This window comes from Juglans microcarpa x Juglans regia, chromosome 6D (genome assembly GCF_004785595.1).
Source record: "Juglans microcarpa x Juglans regia isolate MS1-56 chromosome 6D, Jm3101_v1.0, whole genome shotgun sequence".
NCBI lineage: Eukaryota > Viridiplantae > Streptophyta > Magnoliopsida > Fagales > Juglandaceae > Juglans > Juglans microcarpa x Juglans regia.
Genome location: NC_054604.1, coordinates 33,709,397 through 33,734,223, shown reverse-complemented (window position 1 = coordinate 33,734,223; position 24,827 = coordinate 33,709,397). Strand labels below are relative to the sequence as shown.

At 33.8% G+C, this 24,827-nt stretch overlaps 1 protein-coding gene across 1 annotated transcript; it reads right to left on the bottom strand.

The window, feature by feature from the left end:
• Positions 1-394: 394 nt before the first annotated feature.
• On the bottom strand, positions 395-23,708 carry LOC121234726 (alpha,alpha-trehalose-phosphate synthase [UDP-forming] 1-like). The gene is given in 20 exon segments (XM_041130802.1): positions 395-1,055; positions 1,571-1,669; positions 1,776-1,906; positions 2,007-2,094; positions 2,172-2,294; positions 2,367-2,543; positions 3,744-3,861; positions 4,442-4,629; positions 4,879-4,979; positions 6,779-6,827; positions 8,872-8,960; positions 10,084-10,234; positions 11,087-11,188; positions 11,310-11,424; positions 12,460-12,848; positions 13,013-13,110; positions 13,290-13,472; positions 13,475-13,763; positions 14,524-15,106; positions 23,454-23,708. Coding segments are annotated over 18 exon segments (2,802 nt in total). The 5' UTR covers positions 13,692-13,763; positions 14,524-15,106; positions 23,454-23,708; the 3' UTR covers positions 395-671.
• Positions 23,709-24,827: the final 1,119 nt, after the last annotated feature.

Here is a 24,827-nt window from a genome sequence, read left to right as displayed (position 1 = left end):
TCACATTATGGCTCGGATTTAGTGCATAAAAAGGGGCCGGCTGCTGTGGGCTGTGAGAGGTTGCACAGGGCTTTGTTTTCAACCAGACTACCATTCCATGTGACTCAACAGAATTCTTATACCGTTTAGCTTGATATAGGCATTAAAGAACTTTTAAATTTAGGAGGAAAAACAATATAAAGATTGATTGAGAACTCGAGGAAAAAGATTTTCAGCGAACAAAAAGTTTTAAGAAAATGAACCGATATTCACAGTTTCATCGGTTGAACAAACCCATATGGTCTCGCCTGTAGCAGTGGCACTGATCTTTGGACGATCCTTGTGACTACGACTGTTCACAAGGATGTGACAGTTAACAAAAGATAGGTAATAATTGATGCCAAAAAAAAGAAAAAAGAAAAAAAGATCAATTTCTTTTTTTGCTTGTTTTGGTCATCAGTCCTGTGGTTTGGATGCTCCGAGTCTGTTAAAATATACCAATTCTATGAAGAGAGTGACAGTATAAATTTTGGCAAAATGTATGAGATGTGTTTGACGAAAGAATATCACAATGAAACAGAAAATGTTTCTCATCTCCTCACTAAGCCATTTGAAATCTCATGCTTGGGTAATGAACCTTTGAACCAGTAGCGCTGCAGGACGCTAAAGCAAAAAACTGCTCAACTTGATGATTAACCTGAAATCTTTTTCAGGAAGGAGATGACATCATCTGATGACCCGAGTGTATACCTAGCATTTGTGCGAGTTCTTCCAACAGCACAGGAAAAATAGTTCTCTCCCTTTAGATCAAGTACATTCCATGAAATCTTTTCTGGTGATGGCCGTCGCCCGCTCTGAGCTGATTTTGCCCCACCCATGAAATCTCTCCCTTCGGGATTTGGCAAAGGTCGTGGTGTCTTACTTTGAGATGATTTCAGCCCACTTCTACTTGCTGGAAGCTTCAAAGAAGATCTTCTCTCGCCAGGTAGCTTGAGTCCATCAGTCGCCTTGCTTCTTGCAACAATGATGGCATCAGAAGGAAGTTCTGGCTCGAAAAAGGTGTAAACATCTTCATCCTGAAGCAATGAAAGATGTTTTATCGGGTTTTTTTATGAGGTAATACATACGTAAATTAATGTTTTCCATGGTCCCTTGAGGAGAACTAAACATTTTATATAAAGTAACATTTGTAATATTCACATTCTAAGTACTTGTAAAGATCTTAATTCTATCCCTCCAGTTTTCAACTCCAATCATCATCATAAAGCTCTAATCTCAAGCAATAGAAGTTTGTTAAATATGAAACATTACACGCAAATTTAATGTACATCCTGCATGTTCAAAATTGCCTATAAGCACATATTCGATGCTTCAAAAGAAAATTGTTTTGTTTCACAACTCTTGTCCTTGACTACAAGTTGAAATTTCAAAGATTTTGAATGTAATTATATCAAAAGTACAGACTTATCAGGGACTAATACCAGTAGCTGTTTTCTGGACAAGAAAGTTTAGGTAGTGGGAATAAATACAATTCCTCATATCGGAAAAAAAAAAAAAACCTCCGAATGACAACATTAAGAAAGAATGATACCTTTGCCAGAAAATGACCAATGCACACGACATAATCTATTGGAGTTGTCATGGATTTACTATGAACTATCTCTCCTAGTATGCGGTCAATGGCTGCACCCTGATTGGATGAAGTACTGTTAGATAGAAACAAATTTGCCAAGACCCCAACTGTAAAAATAATCAGGAAATATTAGAAACTTCAATAATTAGAAACAAGCGGTCACCTTTGTCACACCGACAGCTCGCACCTCAACAGACCGGCCGCCCTGAACAACATCAACAGATGCATTAGAAATTGGGCCTGTCCATAGATGCTGCAACATATCCCTTGCTTGAAGTCTTCCAAACTCAACATCTACAAAATCAAAAGACGGACAAAAATATAAGAGAGCAGAAACAATGGTAAATCTTTCAAAGAAACTGCTTTGGAAAAAGGCATTGATCAAGAAAAGTACCTGCATATTTATAATTCCAAACAAGTGAAGTTTCACGAAGTTCAAAATGTGATCGGGGTGTTCTTTCTGTGAAGTATTCAAAAACATGCTGAAAACATTATGTCAGCATCATATGTTTAGAGTTTAAAGAGCACAAATAAACAGAACTACAATTTCAATATGTACCTTCACGCTGTCAACCCATTCCATATTCAAATGCTCAGGCATTGTTGTCATCCATTCACCCTTTGTAAGGCGTAAAAACATCCCATTCTCTGCTGCCAACCACATGTCATACTCCCCAAAGTTCTGTCAAAACACTATGTTAAGAAACGGACAGTGTAAGGGTGGAACAGGATAAACTTCAGCATTATGACATACTTCATCTAAGACACTTCTGTCACTCCCACTGAGTACAACAATTGTTGTTTTTGGATCACTGCAGAGCGCCTTCAAGGATTCTTTTAGACCTGGGTGCACTTTAAGATCCATTTCTTTAATTTGATCGCCTCTACTCCCAGGTGTGTCTACTGGTTCAGTTAATGTTGCATTGAATCCCTAAGTTTGAAACATTAGCAAGATGAGAAGATTATTATTAAAAGAAAAAACCAAATTTAAATCAGTCTAATGGGACCAAAAATAATGACAACAGAAAAAACAAGACCCTCTCTTTATAGCAATTTGACTGCAGTATTGTGACTGCACTACTTTCCCTTGTCGTTTCTGAGATACGTAAATAAAAGAAAAAACTTCAGAATGGAAGGACTTCTCCATAATTCAGGTAAGTATGAAATTTAAACATCAAACTAGAGCTTTCATCTAGTTCTTTTGTGTCCTTGTGTATGTGGGGGGGGGGGGGGGGGGGGGTTGGACTTCGGTTCTATTTTCTAAAGGTTCTATTCAGGGTCCATCACTTTGACTTTCATAAGCATGGCTTCTTGTGAGCAAGAAGAATCAGCTAGATGGGGCCATAAAGCTTTCAAAAACTCCCAAGCACTGTATCCAAAGCCAAATATAAATATGCTGAACACAGAGAGTGAAAATTGGCCGACCAACTTGAACAATATATACCTACGATCCTCAAATAATATTACGTAAAGAAACTTGAACTTTTTGATAAGTAATAAGAAAATTTTATTTACAAGTAAATAGGCATAGCCCAAGTACAAAGGAAAGAAACTTGAATTACTTGTAAAAAAAAGTAAAGAACTTGATTTGGTATGAATAACTAATTCACAAACGTGGTAATAGTTTTTTTTTTCCTTCTCTTTACTCCCTTATTTTTCTCTGAATTGTCTCACGATAGCTGATTTTAGACAAAAACCATGACTGCAAACATCAAGAGCCACTTTTTTTTTTTTTTTTTTGTTATAATTATTCTCTCTTTAGTAGCTGAGTCCCTATCAAGATCCACTTCAAGACATCATTCCACATGAACTCATCATAAGGAGGTCAACGAGTGTTCATTCAACTTCAATGCAAAAGAGATTCTAAGATGGGTTTACTTTTGATGTGGTTCCAATTCAAAAAGAGAGAATACAAATATTTTTTTGATAATTAAAAAAAAAAAGAGAAAATAATAATATAAGTTGTCATTGGGGTTATTTAGGTTTGATAAAAAATATATTTATAACACTAACATCGGGTGTTCAACTGAGAGTATCAAGTAATCAATGAGGATGCTATAAAATATATCCAAAGGGAATTTCTTAACCATGGGGCATTTTACTATAAAGACTCAAATCAGATAGTGCATACCAATATTAGTAATCGATTATTAGCTTTCCGATAACGATCAATTGCTTTCTCGGTTGGAAGTGAGGGTGGAACTTGTCTTGTCCTTAGTTGCGCCTCAACAACTGTATCATTTAGTTCACTGCACATAGATGGCACCAAAACTCAAATAAAAGAATGTCATATTCTCTCTATTTGCATATTTTTATTTCCTAATATTAACTGGATCTCAAAATAAGGTTTCATGCCACTTCTACTAAAACACAACTTGTAAGAGAAACACAAGCAAATGGAATTTGCACGTTACCCATGTGTGAATACATACACTTTTTAACTTTGGATCTTAATGTTAGCTGCGATGAATTTAGCTTTACAATAGACAAAACTGTACATTTATGTCATCACGGCACACTTACAGCAGCAAGTCTGACCATGATTAACATTCTGGTGTGAAACAAATACCGAGTCAAATAGTATGTTTTTGAGGATTCAAATTAATCTCTAGAATCCAAATGAAATACAACTACCAATTTACACGAGTGTTCACTGAGAAGTATTTCTTTGTGCTCCACACAAAATCCATATGCTAGATTGTAGCATCAGATGTAACATAAGTTATGAAAGTAAATAGCAATGCCAGAGTTGGTTCATCAGAAAAATAATATACGAACACTGTCAATACCATATCATAATAGAATACTATAACACTACTGCATGTATACCTCACAAAAGTTTCGGCCCATTCTTGAGCAGTGTGGCTTGTCACATGGGCAAAGTTATGTTTATGTCGCTTCTCTCTCTCCTCCGCTGACATATTTAAAGCTTGGGCAATAGAAGCTGCTACTTCGGTAATGTTCCAGGGGTTCACTAGTATTGCCCCAGCACCCAGAGACTGTGCAGCACCAGCAAACTACAAAATGCATCAAAGGTATTGATGGTCAGATTTGATTTATAGGTACCGGCTAAGCGGAATTTCAGAGAAAAGATTCTTCGATGCACTACTTTCTCCTAACATTCACTTGGCATTCTTTTTCTAAGTAACAGAGGATTTAATTGATGAGGAAAACGGGTGTAGCCCAGGTACAACATTTGCATAACTAGAGTTTAACATCAATGCACAATAAGCCTAACCAAAATTAGTAAAGTATTTAGTAATTACTTCACTAAGAATGAGAACCCCTTTCTTTGCATCCTGGCATGCAACAAACTCATAACTGACAAGATTCATTCCATCCCTTAAAGATGTGACAAGTGCTACATCTGAACAGGGAAAAAAAGGAGGGGAGGGGAAAGATAATCATTAGTTGAAAATTTACATTGATATAATTCTTGTAATCATCTATAAACTGTAATGAACCAGTGATAACTCAGAATTAGTGATGATATACACATAAATGACTAGGTTTTCATAGATCAAAACTTACAGAAGCCATAATAAAATTTTTTAGAATCCATTCCACTTAGAACCTGCTTGTAACCATGGAAACTTGACCAACAAGATAAATTAAAACAGTGAAACTTTGGGGCCTAGAATTTTAGACTAGAAGTCTACCTTACTTTGCCAGATTTGAAGACTGGAAATGGTCATGGTGTTTACTTTTGGCACAATGTTTGGTGTGGTGCAAGGGCTCTAAAGTATGTTTTTCCATCTCTTTACCAGATTTCTAGTGATAAAGAGGCTCTGGCGGCTGATTTGTTGGTGTGTTCTAATGGTTCTTTCCATTGGAATGTCAGTTTTTTTAGAGCAGCTCATGATTGGAAACTTGGAATGTTTTGCAGACTTTTTCAATTCCTTGTATGCTATGTCATTCGGTAATGTGATGGAGGATAGATGATTTGGATTCCTGTTGGGAGTAATAGTTTCTCGGTGAGTTCCTATTACAAGGCTCTCTCAGGATTCTCTAATGATCATTGTTTTCCTTGGAAGGCTATTTGGAAGTGTAGGGTCCCTCCTAAGAGCTTTCTTTGTATGGACTGCTTCTCTTGGGAGATTGCTCACCATTGATAATTTGAGGAAGTCTCATCATTATGGGTTGGTGTGTCCTTGTGCAAGAAAAATGGGGAATCTGTCATCTTTTGTTACATTGTGAGGTGGCTCAGTTCTTGTGGAATGAGATTTTTAACCGGACTGGTGTGGCATGGGTTATGCCTGGAAGAGTTTTGAATATTCTTAGGTGCTGGAAAGGTATTAGGGGAAATGCTCACATTGTCGCTGTGTGGAAAATGATTCCCCTCTGCATTATGTGGTGTTTGTGGATGGAGAGAAATAAGAGGTGTTTTGAAGACCAGGAGCGTTCCTTGGATGAGCTGAAGAGATTATTTAATAATACTTTATTTTCTTGGGCTTCGGTCATTAGTTGTAATGAGGAATGTTTTCATGATTTGTTTGCATCCCTCATTAGTGCTTAGTGGAACTTAGGCATTTTCTGTGTATACTTCACGTGTACTTGGGCGTTGTCTATTCCTATCAATAGAGAATTACTTATATAAAAAAAAATAAAAATAAAAAAGTCTACCTTTAAGTGAGTGTCAAGATTTCAGCAAGAGCTCAAGACCATGCAGTGCTCAAGACACATCATGCATATTTACAACTAGAACTATTCAACCTAAAATAACCAAAATGAGGCAATCAAAACTCAAGTCATCCTTCCCCAGCCATACAAAACTAATTTTTGCCAGGTTAAATGAGCGCTTCTATGAACAGATTCTCAAAGTTTCTCTACTATGATCCAGCAATCAGGTTACGCACCATTATTTTAATAGCTGTATGGTTTGGTCCTGGCACAACCCCCAACTATTGTTGATTTTGACATCAATGCTATTATATTGATGGAGTTTTTAAGGAAAAAACTCATAAATTATTCTTTTTTCTTTACATCATATTTACTGAGATATTTGAAAGCAACTAGACTGAAGATTCTATTTGTGAACCACATCAGACTCTCATACAAAAGCTGACTGTATGTTCAACATTTCTCTAAAAATCATTGCTTGCATCTCTATAAAAAGAAAACCAAGAAAAGAAATATAGAATTTAGAAGTCACAACAAAAATGGTACCAGTAATAGCATAAAGAGCACATAATGCATGAAAGTCGAGAGAACGATCCTGTAGACAGAAATTATTGGGTTAGAAGATTAAACATTTTCTTTATGTCAAAGATATATAAAGAAAGAAAATAAATGGGATGTTAGATCATAATATACTTGAAGTACAACATAGACGACGACTTTCTTTCATAATATGCTCATTTTCTAGACAAGGCCACTATTATTCCTTGAAGAAAATATATTTATATGAACTCTGTACATCCAGCATAAAACTCAATGCTAAGCAGAAAATAAAAAGATATTTACGAAATGTTAGACAGAACCCTGAGATTATCCATAAGAGATCATAAAAAATAAAATAAAAATAATAATAATTGAATAGAAATACCACATCCTAATAAAACTAACCAAAAGACCTTAGTTGCTGGGATAAGGGTTGTTGAGAAAAGGCCATGAAATCATCACTGGACCTCAAGTCTGGGAACCTCTAGGCATTGGTGTTCACATATTTCAATTATTAAAACCATGTCAGGATAGGGACCCTGAAAGGTTTATTTCCATTGATACAGATGGTAAATAAGTTAAGAGTTGGAATGGCATAACTAAATTTCACTAGCTTCAAAAGACAGCAGAGATGTTGAATAGTAGATCCGACATGTGAAAGTCATCTAGGTGGTTTTAGAAATGGAACCAGGGCAGGTCAAGCAGAAAACTAAACAAATCCTAGATGAAAGAGGGAGAGAGACTGAAAAAGTTGGTTCAGTTCTAAATTAAGCCATTTGGATTAGTTTTTATTATAGTTGCGTTGACTAAATAATTAGCATCACATGGTTCCTCCAACTTTGGACACGAGGAAAGGACATATTCATCTAAACCTTCTGATGCAATGACTTATCTCCTCTAATAATCTTTATCTTTTCCTCGGATGTTTGTCCATTGAGAAGAACAAAAAATCCTCCATCAGATGCTTTTTAATATTGTTCTTACACACAAAGACAAAATGCATCCCTTCCCTCGACTAATGAAGGCCAAAGCGCTCCATATAGAGCTACCCCTGTGCCTTTTCTTTGTCTCTCTTCCAAAACATAGATTTTGTGGGCTTCTTTTATTCTTGAAATCAAATAAGAAATAAAAAAGAACTATTCAACTAAATATTAATAACATTGAGATTTAAGAAAGCAAACCTAATGCCTGAAAAAAAAAAAGGTGGTGCTAACACCTACATGCCACCATTTTGTCTAACTTACCACTAAAAGCAAGAGAGTACAAATTATGATCACAAAGCAGTACTCTCCCTTCAAGGAATTAGATCTCCACATCAGTGCAAATGTTTAACTTAGATACCAGACGAACAATATATTGTTGGTGGCTCCGATAACAAAACACTTACGTATTGTCCATGAATTTAACTTTGAATGGAGTCTTATCTGGAGTTTTCAACAGTGGACATGGGTGCAAATGGTAAACTTAGGTTGCATTTGGGTAGTGAGGTATTCTGAGGTATGCGAATAGTAGTGAAAAAGTAATGATAGAATATTGAATAGTAGTAAAAAGTAGGTGAAAAGTAATAATTAAAAAATGAACAGTAGTGAGGTATTCTCAGGTATTCTGAGAATATCTTGACACCCAAAGTTCAAACTAGGCCTTAAAGTCTGATAACAGGAGAACGATATACTGTTGGTAGCTCAGGCAACAAAAGACTTGCATATTGTCTGTGGTATTTAATTTTGTTATCTGGAGGTTTTAATACCCCACTATTGTGCCACCCATCCATCTTATGTGGATGCAGGATATACGTGTTATCACTTCATAATAAAAATTTCTAGAACTTCTTTCATCTCTCCTTTGGTTAAGACACCCCCATCACTTGCCCTCTCACCTGTCACATATCCATTTTTGCTGTTCCTCCGTCATGTCCCATAGATATACCATGCGTCTGAAAAGAGTTACTGCACAATAAGGATAATAATATGATGGAGCTCAACACCACCTTTTATAAACAATGCCCTTCACACTTATCATCCACTGAGCTCAATAGAGAGATCTACACATACAAGCATGCATTGGAATATCATGAATTCATTATTCAGTTTGGGACAAACCAAATGATGTATAGGAACTGCAGACAATGTTCCGAATCTGCCATTGATGCGTCCAACAATTTCATGAACTTGGCTAGTAAGTTTTTGATCTGTGATAAACAAAAATTCAAAAATTTTAATTTGATAGAGGCAAAAAGCTAAGGAGATGTGCTAGCAAAGAAAGACACCAAATTCCAGCCCCATGTAACTCTATATATGTACTTAGTACATTTTCAGGAAAAAAAAAAAAAGGTGTCTCAAGAGAACGAGGGAAAAAAGGTGCAGTTGCATTTGGGATAAAAGCAATCAGACCAGGTGCAAAACGAATGAGACAGCATTGGAGGTCCACAAAATTTTGTTCAGTAAATTTTGAGAGAAGAATATATTTTCCTTTACTGATAACCAATTAGCTAGACCAGAAGGGAATATGGAAAACATGCATATATCTTTTGAATTGGTTATTTTAGAAATACATACCTTTTGAGCTCTATCGCATTTGTCAACTATTTTAGAAATTGATGTATCAATTTAGTTGGGTGACTGCTGCCTACTTTGTCTTCTTCCTCTTTTTTTGGGCAGTAAGTTAAAAGTTTACTAAGCGGGTTCAGGGTTCACGGCACCCCAGGTTGTTTAGGACCTAGTACCTTAAGGATGCTTTTCATCTTTAAGTCTCTTGCTGAAATCGCAACCCACCATACATTACCTCAACTAAAATAAATATAACAGTGACAGAGCCACGATAGGAAGAAAGAAACCGGTATGAGATCTCAAACTAATTTACAAGTAACCTATGGTACTTTGAACTTCTCAAAATGCATAGAAATGAGATTAGAGAAGTTGACGCTATTGCAGTAACTGCAAATAGTGTCAACTCATATATATCTCTATTGCAACCAGATTCTCATTGTTCTTACACAACAATTAGAACAGGTCTACCAGTACTATAACCAAAGTTCATGGTAAATGCATCTAGGAAAAGCTATCGAAAGTATAAAGTCATCTAATACAACACATGCATTGACATGCAACTAATGGCCCTTAATCTTTCATCTTTCCATGGCATGGCTGCCATGCTCAAACTCTGAATTTGAGACTCTTATTGCACTAAGTAGCACCCTAAGCATATTCACCTCATCCATCTTGAAAATAAATTCTCAAGAGTAGCATGTATTACAAACAACCAAGACCATTAGGAGGCAACAGGAAAGACAGCATGTTGAGAAAGGAACATACACTCTGGAACATCTGTTCTTGTTGGCACTGCAATTTGCAGCAAGACTACTCTGTCACGCCAACTTGGGTTTTCCTCAAGAAATTTTTCAAATGCTAATATCTTTTGAGGAATCCCTTTGATCATATCAAGACGATCAACACCTAACATTACCTGTTATGTCATAAAAAAATATATTTGCAAATTAGATGACTGGATGTATGGTAAAAGAAATGTAACTTCTACATGAAAAGAACCTTTTCTTTGAGAAACATAATAATTTTTGTATACAAGTGTTTGAGAAACATATTTCTGTCAAAGACTCCACCAACAGGAACTGCGATGCATCACTTGTTAATTGATGCTAATATACACAAAAACAGAGGGGAGAAAGAAATTCAATTTTTGGTTTTTTGTTTTCCATTTTCAGCTTGAATGTGGAAGGTTTTTTTAATAACATCTAAGTCTCATATTTGAAATGGAATCACTAATAATTGGACTAGTATTTTGGTTGGATATTGCCAAAAAAATTAAAGGAACCCCATGTTTTAAAAGTTGGAAACCAGGAAATGCATAGTTCGATTGCAAGTTTGGTAATCTCCTCACATATAGGCCCAAGTGGGTGGTCTGGCACAAGGTGGCCTACTCCATGTGGGGGAGTTGTGCGGTTGGGGAAAAAAAGCACTTAGAAGAATATGCAGTGGCCTTTTTCCAAGAACTACTTGGATAGAATTGGTGCTAAAAGATGAGGTCATCACTTAAAAATTAATCTTGTTATGGATATTCCATAACAAGAAACATAGTGGAACCAAGATGGTGAGATTATTCAGTGATTCAGTGCATGGCTAACTAGAACTTGGATAAATTCTGTAATTCAAATCAAAATGCAGGCATATTCTTTAGACCATGTATGATATCAGATATGAACTGGTAGAATTAGCTTACAAGTACGATAAACTTGAATTAGCTTAGAAGTATGATTGACTTAATTTTAGTTTTGCATCAATGTAGACACAAGACAAATACCTTTCGGCCTTTAAATCTTTCTGTCAATTCTCTGATGTGTTCCTGAACTGGAACGGTATCTAGAGCACGTATAAACCTTTCTGAATCTATTCCAATTGGAAACTGAAGAAAAAATAAATACTCAAATAAGTATTTCAAGTTTAGAACATGTTTAATACTGAAAGTGCTAAAAATTTGAGCGGCAAGAATAAAGAACTTTGATTAATGAAATACAGAAGCATACAGCAGCAACTCGAGTAAGCCTCCCTTGATCCTCAACTCCTTCAGGTGTACCCTCAAGACCGAGAATACGGGTACAAGCACTAACAAAATGCCGTGCATAATCATAGGTGTGAAAACTGAAAAAAAAACAAATCTTAAAATATCAAGATACAAGCAGATCGAAAAGATTCGATGCAAACAGAAATGGGATAGGGATCCTGCTAATTTTATGTGCAGATGAGACTAAAGAATATGTGAAATAACAAAAAGAAAACATTCTAATGCCTGAATCTCAAAATCAAACAAAAAAGCACTTACTAAAGTGATACTACGTCAAAAGACCAATCTATCTTCTTTTTTTCTCATGGCTGAACAATTTTATCCAGCTATTTTCAAATGACATTCATCTGACCTAAAAATAATCAGGCCAACGATATTCATTTCTGTGGAAACCCTTAGAATCTCAGCCTGTTAAAAAACTCAGACGTTGATTCAAGAAAGAAAGAGTCATCACGCTTAATCTGCATGTAGATGAATAGGAAAGATGCAGCCAGTCAAGCTCTTAAGGGTCAAGCTTTTGCAATACCCACAAAAATATTGCAATCTCTAAGGGGAGGAAATGAATAGGAAATTAATTGCAATCCCGGTCAAGCTTTTGCTGCTTCCTCTCCATGTTAAAGTGAAACTAGACCCACAAAAATACAAGGGGCCAAGTGGATGCAGCAAAGTTGGAGCTGACATGGTATACTCCAACCGACATTCCCACAACTTCAACTACAAGATTAACTTGGTGAACTTAGTGGTTTTGAGAGAATCATGATCGGATTCTCTCCTCCTGATGTCTAAGATTTGAAAATCATTTCCTCCCCATAAATCATACATAAAGAATTTTAATTATATATTTACTTTCAATAATAAAAAATAAAAAAGTAGAAGTGTGCAGCCACACAAGAAAGAAACACACAGCAAATTGAACTAATAGCAAATGAAAAACATTTGTCAGAGGAAACTAGAGAAACTTTCTAGAGGAAAATTAGATATAGAGAATACTAAGTTCAAGATTTTAAAAAGATGTGCCAAACGTCCAGTGGGACCACTTGTCAACCATATAAAGTAAGTTAAAATCTATATCATGGTGTGGGATATTGGTGCAGAATGCAAGAAAATATTACCCAACTAAATCAGCAGCAAGAACTGAACGCAGTAGCTCTGATCGAGATGGCAGTGTCCTATGAATCTCTGACGAGGGAAATGGGGTGTGGAGAAACCAACCAACTTTCATTTCACTGTTATATTCCTTCAAACATTTGGGGAGAAACATTAGATGGTAATCATGGCACCAAACAACATCCCCGTCTTCATAGTGCTTGTTTACCACGTCAGCAAACATTTGATTTGCCTTCTTATATGCAGCAAATTGAGATTGGAAGCTACGTGTTGTGGCAAGGCGATCTTCTTGTGGAAGGCCAAGGTAATGAAAAAGGGGCCACAAAATGTTGTTGCAATAGCCATTGTAATATTGATGGACAATCTCTTCATCAAGGAATACAGGGATACACCTCTGCAATATGCAGTACAACGCATCAGCAGGACTAAAAAGTTACCATAACATGGAACGTAAACCAAACCTTACATGTAAGCCCTCAATGAAACAAAGCTGAAATAATGCACAACTACAGAACGTCAAAACTGAAAAAAAAGAGTGTGCACACAGAAACATGTTACCTTTTCAGCCAAAGCTTTAGTAAGTGCCTTCTGTCCAACATCATCTGGAACATTTACACCGGCCCAACCAATCCATCGTGCCTCAAACTCCTTCACACCTTTGAAAAAATAATCCAGAATGCATTAGTTTCCTATTTTTGGATGAGAAGGCCAAACTAAGAATATATGCTAAATTAAGAGAAAACTGTGACTCTGGAAACCAGCCAAATATGCCTGTAAACTATTGGAGATATTAAATTAAACCAAACACTCAGTATAAGAGTCCAGCACCACTTACCTAGAAGAGCAGTGACTAGACCGCCAGCACTAATCTCCAAAGACCACGAGTCTTCACCTCTCCTAACTGCAGACACTGGCAGCCTGTTAGCCACCACCAAGAGTCGTTGTCTGAAAGGCTTCCCATCTTGCCTTTCATATACCTCATCAGGAAGCAACCTTGAAGCTGCAGCCCCTGTGAGGATTGTTCAACATAGGGAGCTGCCCCGTTCTCATAGGAAACTCCCCTGTTCTCATCTTCTCTTAAGCGTAGGCCGTGCTCAGACGATTCATTCCCCCGATTATTATCAGTTACCTCATTCGAATGAGAAGCCCTGCTTCTCCTTTGCTCTCTTTCTCTCAAGAGCCGCTCTACACGACTTGGAATATGGTTTGAACTACCGTTGTACTTGTTTCCAGGCATACGACCTCTCTACAACTGAAACTTCGATACCAAATCTACGAGCACCGAGGTTTTCCTCAGAAAATTTGTGTCCTACATTTTGGTTTAGGTGAATTAAGACATCAATAAGCACCATAAGCCACACAAAACTCTGCATATTCCCCAAATTAGGTACTAAGAACACCATTCGGTCTAAGTCAAGAGTAATAAATATTTCTACTACAGTACAAAATAATTCCTTTTACTTGTAAAAAAAAAAAACAAAACAAAATAATTCTACTCACCGAATATTTTAAAAGAATAAGCAGCTGTAGAAGACACCTCAAATAAAACATAAAACGAAATAACATTTGGGCAAAGAGGAAAAAGATAATTCAGATGCTGGGATCCACAGAATTGCTAGAGGCAAGAAAATGGGTCTACCACCGTTTCTTGCTTACTAAAGCCCAGAAATCTGAGAAACCGATTTTCACAAAATCAAAAACGAGAGGGCATCAGCAGCCACAGCAGTGACTGGTGCAAGAAACAAGAGAGTTGTACCTCCAGTCCCAGATTCTAAAGAGCACATCACTCAGCTCAAACACCAAACACATTGCATGAAGATAGTACTGAAAGTTAGAGTAAGATAGGGTGAGAAAACATTGCCGTGTGGCATTAGGATGCTATGTCATCTCCAAACTCTCTAAAAACCGCATTATTAAAACAAGAAAGGCATGAAAAAAGCACGGATATTTATAATCCAATAAAGCACCCCAACAATATATAACCCAACACACCGAATCCATGAAACAAAATCCAATATTCTATTTCTAAAAGAAAAAATAATAATAATAATAAAGAAAGAAAAACTCACCTATTTATAATCGGTCATCTCAATCTATGTATAAATGGGTTGATTCACAGAACCATTTCTTATCAGTCACCAGCCACTATATTAGAGAGAGAGGAAGGGGGAGAGAGAGAGAGAGAAATATAATATATATATATATGGAAATCTCCAGAATCTGAATGGCATAGAATTAACGGAGTGAGAGAGAAAGAGAGGAACCAATGGAATCCTCGTGCAAACTTTATAGGGTACATACAGCCCTTCCAGCCATGCAGCAAAGTAATACAAAAAGATTGTCGAGAACAGAAAGAAATCCCCTTTACCCAAAAAACGTGAAAAGGAAAGACAGACTGGTCTAAATCCGCGTCTTTAAGGTAAGGTAATGCTCACGCAAGATGTCAAAACTTTGTCCCCAGTATTTTAGTATTTTTATCTAAACCAATAAGTTAGTACTAGGGGGAGAGAGAGAGAGAGAGAGATGCACATCATCTAAAAAAGACTTCAAACTTTCGATGACACCCTGCCTCAGTGCCTTGCCTGCTCTTTGGACTTGGAGAGAAGCTTCCCTACTCCTTTCAAAGCTCCGCGTTTAATGGGTGCTCTTTTCCTGTGCAAAGTTCAAATATTTGCACTATGGTCCAAATGATTGACAAATAGAGTCAAAATGAAATGCCAACAAAGACTTTACCCTATCAAAATGATCTCCTAAAATGAATGGTTTTTAAAGTGTGAACTCCGACCCGAATACCCGACCAATAATGACATGATAAACCACATGGATACTACCCAAAGTGCCATATAACGTACAATTTTCCTTCCAACAACCTAGTTTTAATTGTCTAATAACCTATAAATGGACGCATCTTTGGTAAGGTAATAATAGTGTAATTGTGCAATTAATAATATCCAATTAAAGGATAAAACCTATGGTTATTTATCGCTGAGCACCCACCAATTGCATGGTGACACACGGCCTACAAAATATTATACTCACGACAATCTTCAATTTGCAACATATTCAAGTAAATCAATTGTAATTCTAGATTGAATTTAATCATATTTTTGTAAGGATTTCTCTTCCAAAACGTCATTAGAATCACTGGTACTCTCTCTTTTAAGGTATTATTACTATCACCCTACAAAACAAATTCAAAAGTTAAATCCGAGAATTGAATCATTGATCAGAATCATCAGTTCAATCATCAAGATTAACGACTAAACATTAAAATTTATCATAGCATGAATGGAGGAAGTTTAGATATCAAGAGATTAAACATTAGTATGCATAGATATTAGTCAGTCAGTCATTCATCTTTGTTAGGACTAATTTTCACGGTATAAGGTTAGGCAAATGCGCAATCAGGGGATAAAAAAAGGAATGTTAAGATCGTGAAAAGTATGGTGGGGCTCGTTTTCTCGAAGTGAAGTTAGGTAAAGGATTTGGAATCTTGTGGGAAACAGGGAAAAAAAAAAAGGTAGAAAGGATTTTTGAGATTGTGGAAAGTATCATGATTGAAATGGCACATATATATATATATATATATATATATTCACCGATCCGAGTAATGATACACGTAACATATTTTCATAATATACTTTATAATAATATTGTAAAATGAGGAGATTCTTGGAAATTATTGCTATTCTTATAAAGTGTTTTATAAAAATATTCTTTATTTAAAACATAATTATATAAAATATTGTAAAAAGTATTGTAAAAAATGTTGTATAAATCATTTTCCATATCAATAAATAAGCCTAACAAAAACAGAATCCCGTCAACCGTAGATTAAATATTAGTGACTACATAGAATATGGGAAATATATATATATATATATATATATATATATATATTTGTGACTATCTTATCATTTGATGTTAACATTAGGAGACAGCATGATATGCATGGAACAAGGACAACACCCCCAAGTAACTACCTACCATAATTCGTTCGACATGTTCAAGATCACAAGGATGTCATCAATCCAACATCATTATTGTTATTTTTAATTACCATACATATGATGGTACGTAGCACACTAAGCTTTGACCAATCTACACATCCAAATTACATGTTGCATCATAAACATAGATTACTGCATACATAACCCTTTCAATTAACCAAAAATGGTACATGTATGATTTACACTTTGCACCATAAATTATTAAATTACACATAGAAAATTTTATTTTTAACTCTTCAAAATATTAATACTGTGTTTTACACTTTACATCGCAAATTATCAAAATTAGCATGTATTAAATCTTTAAATGTAAAATGAAATTGTGATGCGTTTCATAGTTAGATTCAACTATTACAAAAATTATTTTTTCATGTAGGTATTAGATTTATCCAATTTTTTTTAAGAGAATACGCGGGGACTACACATTCTAGAACTGCAAATATCATTTTTTTTTAAAAAAAAATAAACCCATAAACTAACATAATTTCATACATATGTTACATTTACTTTTTAATAACTCATCACATCAAGTCACAACAGTTTGTGAATTTACTTTTATGTATCTTTTTATAGTTAAAACATTTCTCTTAAGGAAAATGCTAAATATACTTAAGAAAAACTTACAAAAAACTTAATTCTTCGCGTGTTAATTATTGATATGCTGAAAATTATGAAATTTAAAATTTAAAATTTAAATTTCAAAAGAAAATTAACAAAATGAGTCTTGTAAGTAAAATTATAAGTACATGTAGCACTACTCTTCTCTAAATCAATTAGTTATTGTCAGTCCAAACACTATCCATAGATCGACACAACTTAATATTTTATTATCGTCACAAATACTCAACTTATATTAAAAATAATAAGTATTAAGTACTCTCGAAATATATACCCTTAATATTATCATCTTACAAGATGGGAGTATTATATGGAGAAATTCTATTCGTCTAAAATAACAAAGTGTTGCGAGGTTTCATAATTCATGAAGACGAAGATTTCCATCTCCGAAAAGTCTGTCTCAATTGTCGCAAAAGGATATGATTAACATGATTGAAATGGCCAATTAAAACAATCCCTCGAAGCACTAGTCCCCTATGGCCACCCGACAAGGCGCATTAAGGTGTTGGGCGTGACACTATCAATCGAAATTTTGTCTTCCACAAGCAGCAATAACAATACACCTTGTTTATTTTTACAAATCGCTTCATTTTATCTAATTATTATAATTTTTTAAAATTATATATAAAATATAATAAACAATTAATTAATTTTTTAAATTTTAAAATAAAAATTAGAAAATTAATTCTAATAATATTTTATTCAATTTTTAATTTCAATTTCATCTCATCTGTATAACTAGGTCTCGTTTATTTTTACAATTATTCTCATCTTATCTACTTATTACAATTTTTTTAAATTTATACATAAAATAAAATAAACAATTCAATATTTTCAAATCTCAAAATAAAAATAATATTAAAAAAATATATATTTTAATAATATTTTATTTAACTTTTAATTTTTATTTCAATTCTTCTTATCCCATATGCTAAAATAAACTATGCTAATTCTCCATTGTAAAAACTGGCTCACATTTTCTGTGTAAAACTCACATGGTTTCGAGACAACGTTGGCAGTGAAAAATGCCGTCTGTCCAGTACTGTCGTGCATTCTTCCTCGTACGTACTTCTAATCCATGTGAGGAATTAAGTTGCACTTTTTGAAAGTGTGGTGACAAAGCATACACAAAACTGCTGGTACTAAAAGATTAGCCCATGGGACAACCACCACATACATGGTCCATAGTACTAAAAAGCTAGCATTAATTCTTAAATAAAAAGTCATCATTTTCAGCCCAAAAATTAAAGTCAGACCAAATAAATGCCTTGGAAAATAAATGCAGTGAAAAAACACGTATATACATATATGTGTGTGTTTTATTAGTTGCAACCAATATTTAGCTTTAGTCTGTGCAATAATATTCTTGCAAAATATACAAAATCTAGTACTCTCTCTAATTAGCAACTCATTCCAGGCATAGCGCAATGAGAAGCTTTCACGTGTCAGTTTGGAATCTTACCCCTCTCTACCATTCTCCTTTGCTTGCTTAAATTTGATAGTGGGAAGGACCATCTTAGTATTTGCTTTACCTATTATTGCACTAAACTTGCCAAAGAAAAAAAAAAAAAAAAAAAAAACTTATTCTAGACATGATGATCATACTTCCCAAGATGATAAAATTCTACCCTTTGGATGTGGATTTCAACCGTGCTAATGATCATGAATGGACAGTACTGGAAATATCTTTTTAGATTTTGCCAAGATATTTAGATATGTGTGGCCCTGATCATCTCTATAGGAAGGACATGACAAAGATCCCTAACCAACGTGACTAAATGTACGAATAATATGCCAAACAAAAAGCAACAAACCAGAAAAAAAAAAAAAAAAAAATGACAGAAAAAGATGATCACTCGATCGCATGCATGCATGCAGCCAGCTTGTTGGCAAGTGGACTTGGTATTATTGCTGCTGTGGTCAGACTTCAGAGATTATGAGATTTTGGGAGGGGGTGGGGATCGAGCCCGTGAAGGGCATGGCATGCATGCAGTAGACAAAAGAGAATTTGCAGCTGGGGAATATTTTAAACATTAAAAAAATTATATAACGAATTAAGTATACATATCTAATATTATAAAATTATTTTTATTATAAAATAGATTTAATAAATTATATAAAATTATATTAATTTATAAATTTATTTTTATATATTTCCAGCAACTTATCATAAATAATTAACTAGTACAAACACAAATTTGTCACGCGTGCAAAAGCTGGATCGGTCCCAGAAAGGATGTACGGGTCCTCCTCCTATTACGTAATTAGGATGGCATTTACCTTTGAGTTTGCCCTTAGCCTGGGTGAGGATGATCATAATTCATAACCATCCAAACTTGCTTTTGTTTTTTTTTTTCCTTGAAGTGAGAAAAAGTTGTCCTGTTAGTGAATTGCAGGGGTGGAATCGCAAGTGGACCAACCAGACGGTAAAAAATAAGAAAAATACTACTCTCACCGACAGTTGGGTCTCAATTGGGTCTTGATATTTTTTTATTATTTAGTAATTAAAAAAATATATTTTTTAATGAGATTATGAATTTTTTTAATATTTAAGAATATAAAAATTAATAAAAAATTCCCGATGGATATAATACTGCTCTAAAAATAAAAAGTCATGCATTTTGGCATGATGCGACATGCCATTGAACTTTCTTCTCCAAATTTATAGTCCCAATAAAAAATGTTGCTGTAGAACCTGCCAACCAAAACATGAGTTTCCAGCTTTCTTTTTTAGACTATGTTACATGTTGAATTGAATTCAATTGAATTCAATTTTTTTATAAATAATAATAAATTAAATAGTAAAAAAAGTTAGATCATATATAAGATTTATTTAAATTAAATTTAAAGTATATTTAAATATTAAGATAAATTTAATATTTTTTATGAAAAATTAAAAAAGATTATAAATCTCATGTATAAAGATGTATTAAATTGAAAAAGATTATGGATCTTACGTGTAAAGTGATTTTGAATTGATATGAGGTTCTTAGTTTTAGAGTTAAATATTTAAATATTAGACTTAATTTAAAATTAGATTAAGTTCAATTAAATTTTACAATCAAACGCAACCTTAATTTCAATTTTATCCCACGTTACTTTTTAAAACAAAAATACTTTTAAGTATTATAATGATATTTAAACTCTCAAACTATATTCCACGAACAAATATAAATAAATAAAACGTGATAATTTATTTTTCGAATTGAAAGATTAAGTCATCAATAAAGTTTCATTTGATTATATAGATAAGATAAAAGTTAAAAATTAAATAAAATATTGTTAAAATTTAATTTTTTAATAAAATTTTTATTTTAAGATTTAAAAAAGTTCAATTATTTATTATATTTTATGAGATAGTTTTAAAAAATTATAATAATTAGATGAAATGAAATGAGATAAGATGAAATTATTTATACAAGCAAACGTGGCGTAAGTCTAAATTTGGCAGTCATGCATGTGAAAAAAGAACCAAGTTGATAATTTAGTTCTTATTTTTTAAAAGAAATTATGTTCTCTTTTTCATTATTTTTTGGCAGGTTCCTAAACTAATTATACTACAATGATCTAAGAATTAAGAGAAAATACCCGAATTTTTTTTAAAAAAATATGTAAATTAGAGAACAAAAGTGCACTTGCCTAGATAGCTGTAGTTGGGATTAATTACTAATTGTTGTTTATTAATATATAATACTAGAACGTAAATATCGTACGTTCTAGTATTACTATATATTGCATGCAGCATCATCTTGCAGTACTGCATGCGTCAAACTCGAAACCCTGACGCTTTTCAAAACATATATATAGAACCAAATTATTCCCTTATCCTAATTAATTTAGCCACTAATTAATTCAGCAAGTTCTGGCATATATATATATATATATATATATATATATATATGCAGCAAGAATCATGCATGCTAGCTATGTCAATATAGGCAACCGCAACATATATAATTAATTGCACATATTAATTTGAAGAAGAAAGAGAACCAAAAAAACTAGTAGTCAATCATGCATGCATTATAGAAAGAAAACTACCTTTTCTTATTCGTGACATCCGTAGATCCTACTGTAAACCTACGTACTTGATATCAGAGAGTTGCTATTATATTATATATTGTAAACAATAATTTTTAAAATTTTTAAATAAACAAGCCTCATTCAGTCTTTATATATATATAAAAAAAAAAGTAAATATCAATTTAAAAAATGTAAAAAAAAAAATCTTTTATTTTTTTTAATAAAATTCATTTTTTCACAAAACAATTGCAGAAATTTATCTGTTTAAAAGTTTATCATACAGTTAAGCACCAAATTAGTGGAAATGATTGTTGTTTTTGAGTTCGTAATTAAAAAAAAACTGATATATCTTGGTGATCCAACCAAGTCTCTCATGGGTATCACATCACCACCTTACCACCTTATCCATATCATACACAGAATGACGACAGATCCAGCTCCCCAGTGGATATTTGTTGGAGGAGAAAAAATAAAAGAAAAGAAGAAAAAGTAATGGATTCTTTTACCAATCTTCGCTGGACTACTGTCTCAACTCAGATCTAACGTCATCCTCCATTCAGCCCATGTCTTTTATGTGTTAGGTTTGCTGCTAATTGCTTAAAGCTATTAGGTAATCAAAGGTAGGTGTGTTAGTAACATCAATATCTCTCACTTTGGTAGTTAACACTTTTTTTTTGGTTAATCATCCCGTTTCTTGGATATATATCCTTCTCAGGTCATCCGTTTATGTTACAAAATTAGTATTTGATTTTTTTAAACTTTTTAAATTTTCATAAAATTGATATTCTCGTAAATATTAGAGATTACTATGTGATACTAGGAAGCCACGTGTTAGTTTTTTATTAGCTGTAGTGGCATGCTGATGTGATGACGTGCTTGTTTTCTAACTAGAGATTAACAAAAGTACGTATCATCTGATTGCAATTTTTATAAAGTTTAAATATCAACTTCATAAAAAGTTGAAAACCGTGGCCTTAATTTATAAAAACCTATTTACTAATTTTGCAATTAATCGCTTTGATTTATATATTGAGTTTATTCAGTTTGTTTAAATCTGAGTTGCCAATTCTTTTAAAATTAAGTAACGTACTCGGAGTATTTTATGTCATTTCATATATATCGTACTCAACATGCTTGTTTGCGAGAACGATCATATACAAGAAGCGGTATCGTGTGACAGGCTAACTCGTTTAGATATTGAGTTGAATATTAAGTTGAATTGAGATAAATTATATTTTTTTATAAATAATAGTGAGTTAAGATGGTCGAGTGAGTTTTATAAGACCCACTCGAGATGAGTTTATATTTATTTAGATGTTAAGATGAGTTTAAATGCACTTATGAAAAGTTAAAAAATGTTATAGATTTTGCATGTAAAAAGGTGTTGAGTTGAAAAAGATTATGAGTCACACTTGTAAAAAAGTTTTGAGTTGATATGTGTTTAGTAAGATGTTAAACTCAATTTAAAATTAGACTAATCAAATTCCAAACGGGTACTAAATCACCCTTATTTTTTCTTGATTACGGATTGTATACTCACTTAACTTCACACGTTTTTTCATAAACTTACAAGCACGTCTTACGTGTGAAGTTCTCTCACTACCAATATTAGTACTTGAAATATTAATTACGACCTAGTTTATATCCCACCAAAATTGTTATAATATTCCATTTCTTTGATAACACTGAAATATTTCCAGCTCCTTCGGCTATATATGATTCATGACCATCACAGCCAATTCATGATCGATCTCAACCATCGATCTGCTTTGAGGGACCGAACAGATCAGGACAAAGACTTGTATTGTTCTATTAATTTATCTCTAGAATATTTAACTACTTGCTTATTTTATTTTATTTTATTTATTTATTATGGTTAAATTGATGTTTCTTAATTAAGGTCGATGAAGTGTCATATTAAATAAGCAAATCGTCACAAAACTTTACCTTATATAGCTAATTCAACTCCTTTTTTTCTTTTTTTTTTCCCTCTCTCTCTCTCTCTCTCTCTCTCTCTCTATCCCTGATCTCTTTACAAGAACCCTAAAAAACTCAATAACTAACCAATCTACTGCATACTTTCGAACACATCCACAACTACGCGCGCACACACAAAACAACCATATATCAATGTTATAAAAGATAATATTGAACACAAACAAATTCATGTTAACGCTGATGCATACATACATATATATACCATACATGCATACCAACGTGTGTGATTACATAAATTTACACATACATACACACACACATACATACATACATAGAGAGGGAGAGAGAGAGAGAGAGAGACACACACACACACACACACAAAAACTAGAGAAAGGGATCAGAAGGAGAACCTGATCTAGGAAGAGGAAAGATATGGAGCTTCGAGAGAACACAAGCGCTAGCTGCTTTTCTTTGTCCAACTTTAGAGCAGATGGAGATCGATTATATGTATATATGTATGCAATTAATATGCATGTGAATGGGGAGAAGGATCGAAGGATTGTGGAGAATTCGTAAGATGAAGGAGAAATACATATAGGAAGAATGAGAGGGCGAAGCAACTAACTAATTAATTGGCAGACACAAAGAGGTTTTTGGCAGTGCTAGCTGGGGTTCACCTTTTATATATATATTCTTTTTTTTTGGGGGGGGGGGGGGGGGGGGGGGGGGGGGGGGGGAGGGAATTGGGCGCGGGTGAATATTGGGAGGGAGTGGTCGCATGCAACTGATCCTTTCACTTTTGCTTTGTCTTTAATTGGGACCTTTTGGGCGCACCCATTCGCTCGGGAGTGAGGGAATTTGATTCTCCTTTCGTCCTATGTGAATTATTTCCTTTTTAACTATTGAGTGTGCACGTAGACAAACACTTGGTTTTGCCTTCAAAAGCAGCTTGTTCCCACTAACTGATTGATTCTTACGGCCCAGCTACCCCCCAATCCATGTTTGCATGAAATTAAACTAAAGCAAAGGTTGATGATCAAAGAATTAATTTAGAATCTAACTATCACTAATTTAAATTACTTTGTGCTTAGAATCCAATTGCTCTATATTTTATTTGTTTTCCTACAACTTTACGTTCCCCATCAATCGATTTGCATTCACATTAATGGGTTGATTTTGATGGTTTTTTATTTTATTTTAATGTAAGCAAAGTAGCATGTCCATCTAGCTAGTGGATTTTGAAGTCACGATCTCATTTTTCACATATTTTTGTGGAATAACCATTCGTGTGAGCCTGCTGTTGATTGACACTGATTATCACTAGCTTCGACTGTTAATGTCAATATTAATTAAGCTAATTAAAGGACATCTATTAACGAGCTGTCTTGATCAGTTTATATTAAGTAATTAAATACAATATATATTCAGTATCGATCAAAGTTTAAATCCCTCGATTGAACTTTAAGCATGCGTAGTAATGATTGACATATAATCATTTTTACAACTTTTTTTTTCAACTAAAACTCAAATAAAAGAACTTTAATATTTTTGAGAAATTAACAATACTATCGCATTATAAGTTAAGAGAAATTTTATTTGCAATCTCATTGATAAATGAAGGTAAAAAAGAAAAAAAAATTATTTTAAAAGGAATATTATTGTAATTTTAAATTTTTTTGAAATATAACTGTATGAACTTACTTAAGCAGTCTTCATTTAGAGACCATATGTAGACTAACTGATGAGTCATAAGTTAATTGTAATAAAGGTAATAAAAGTTATGT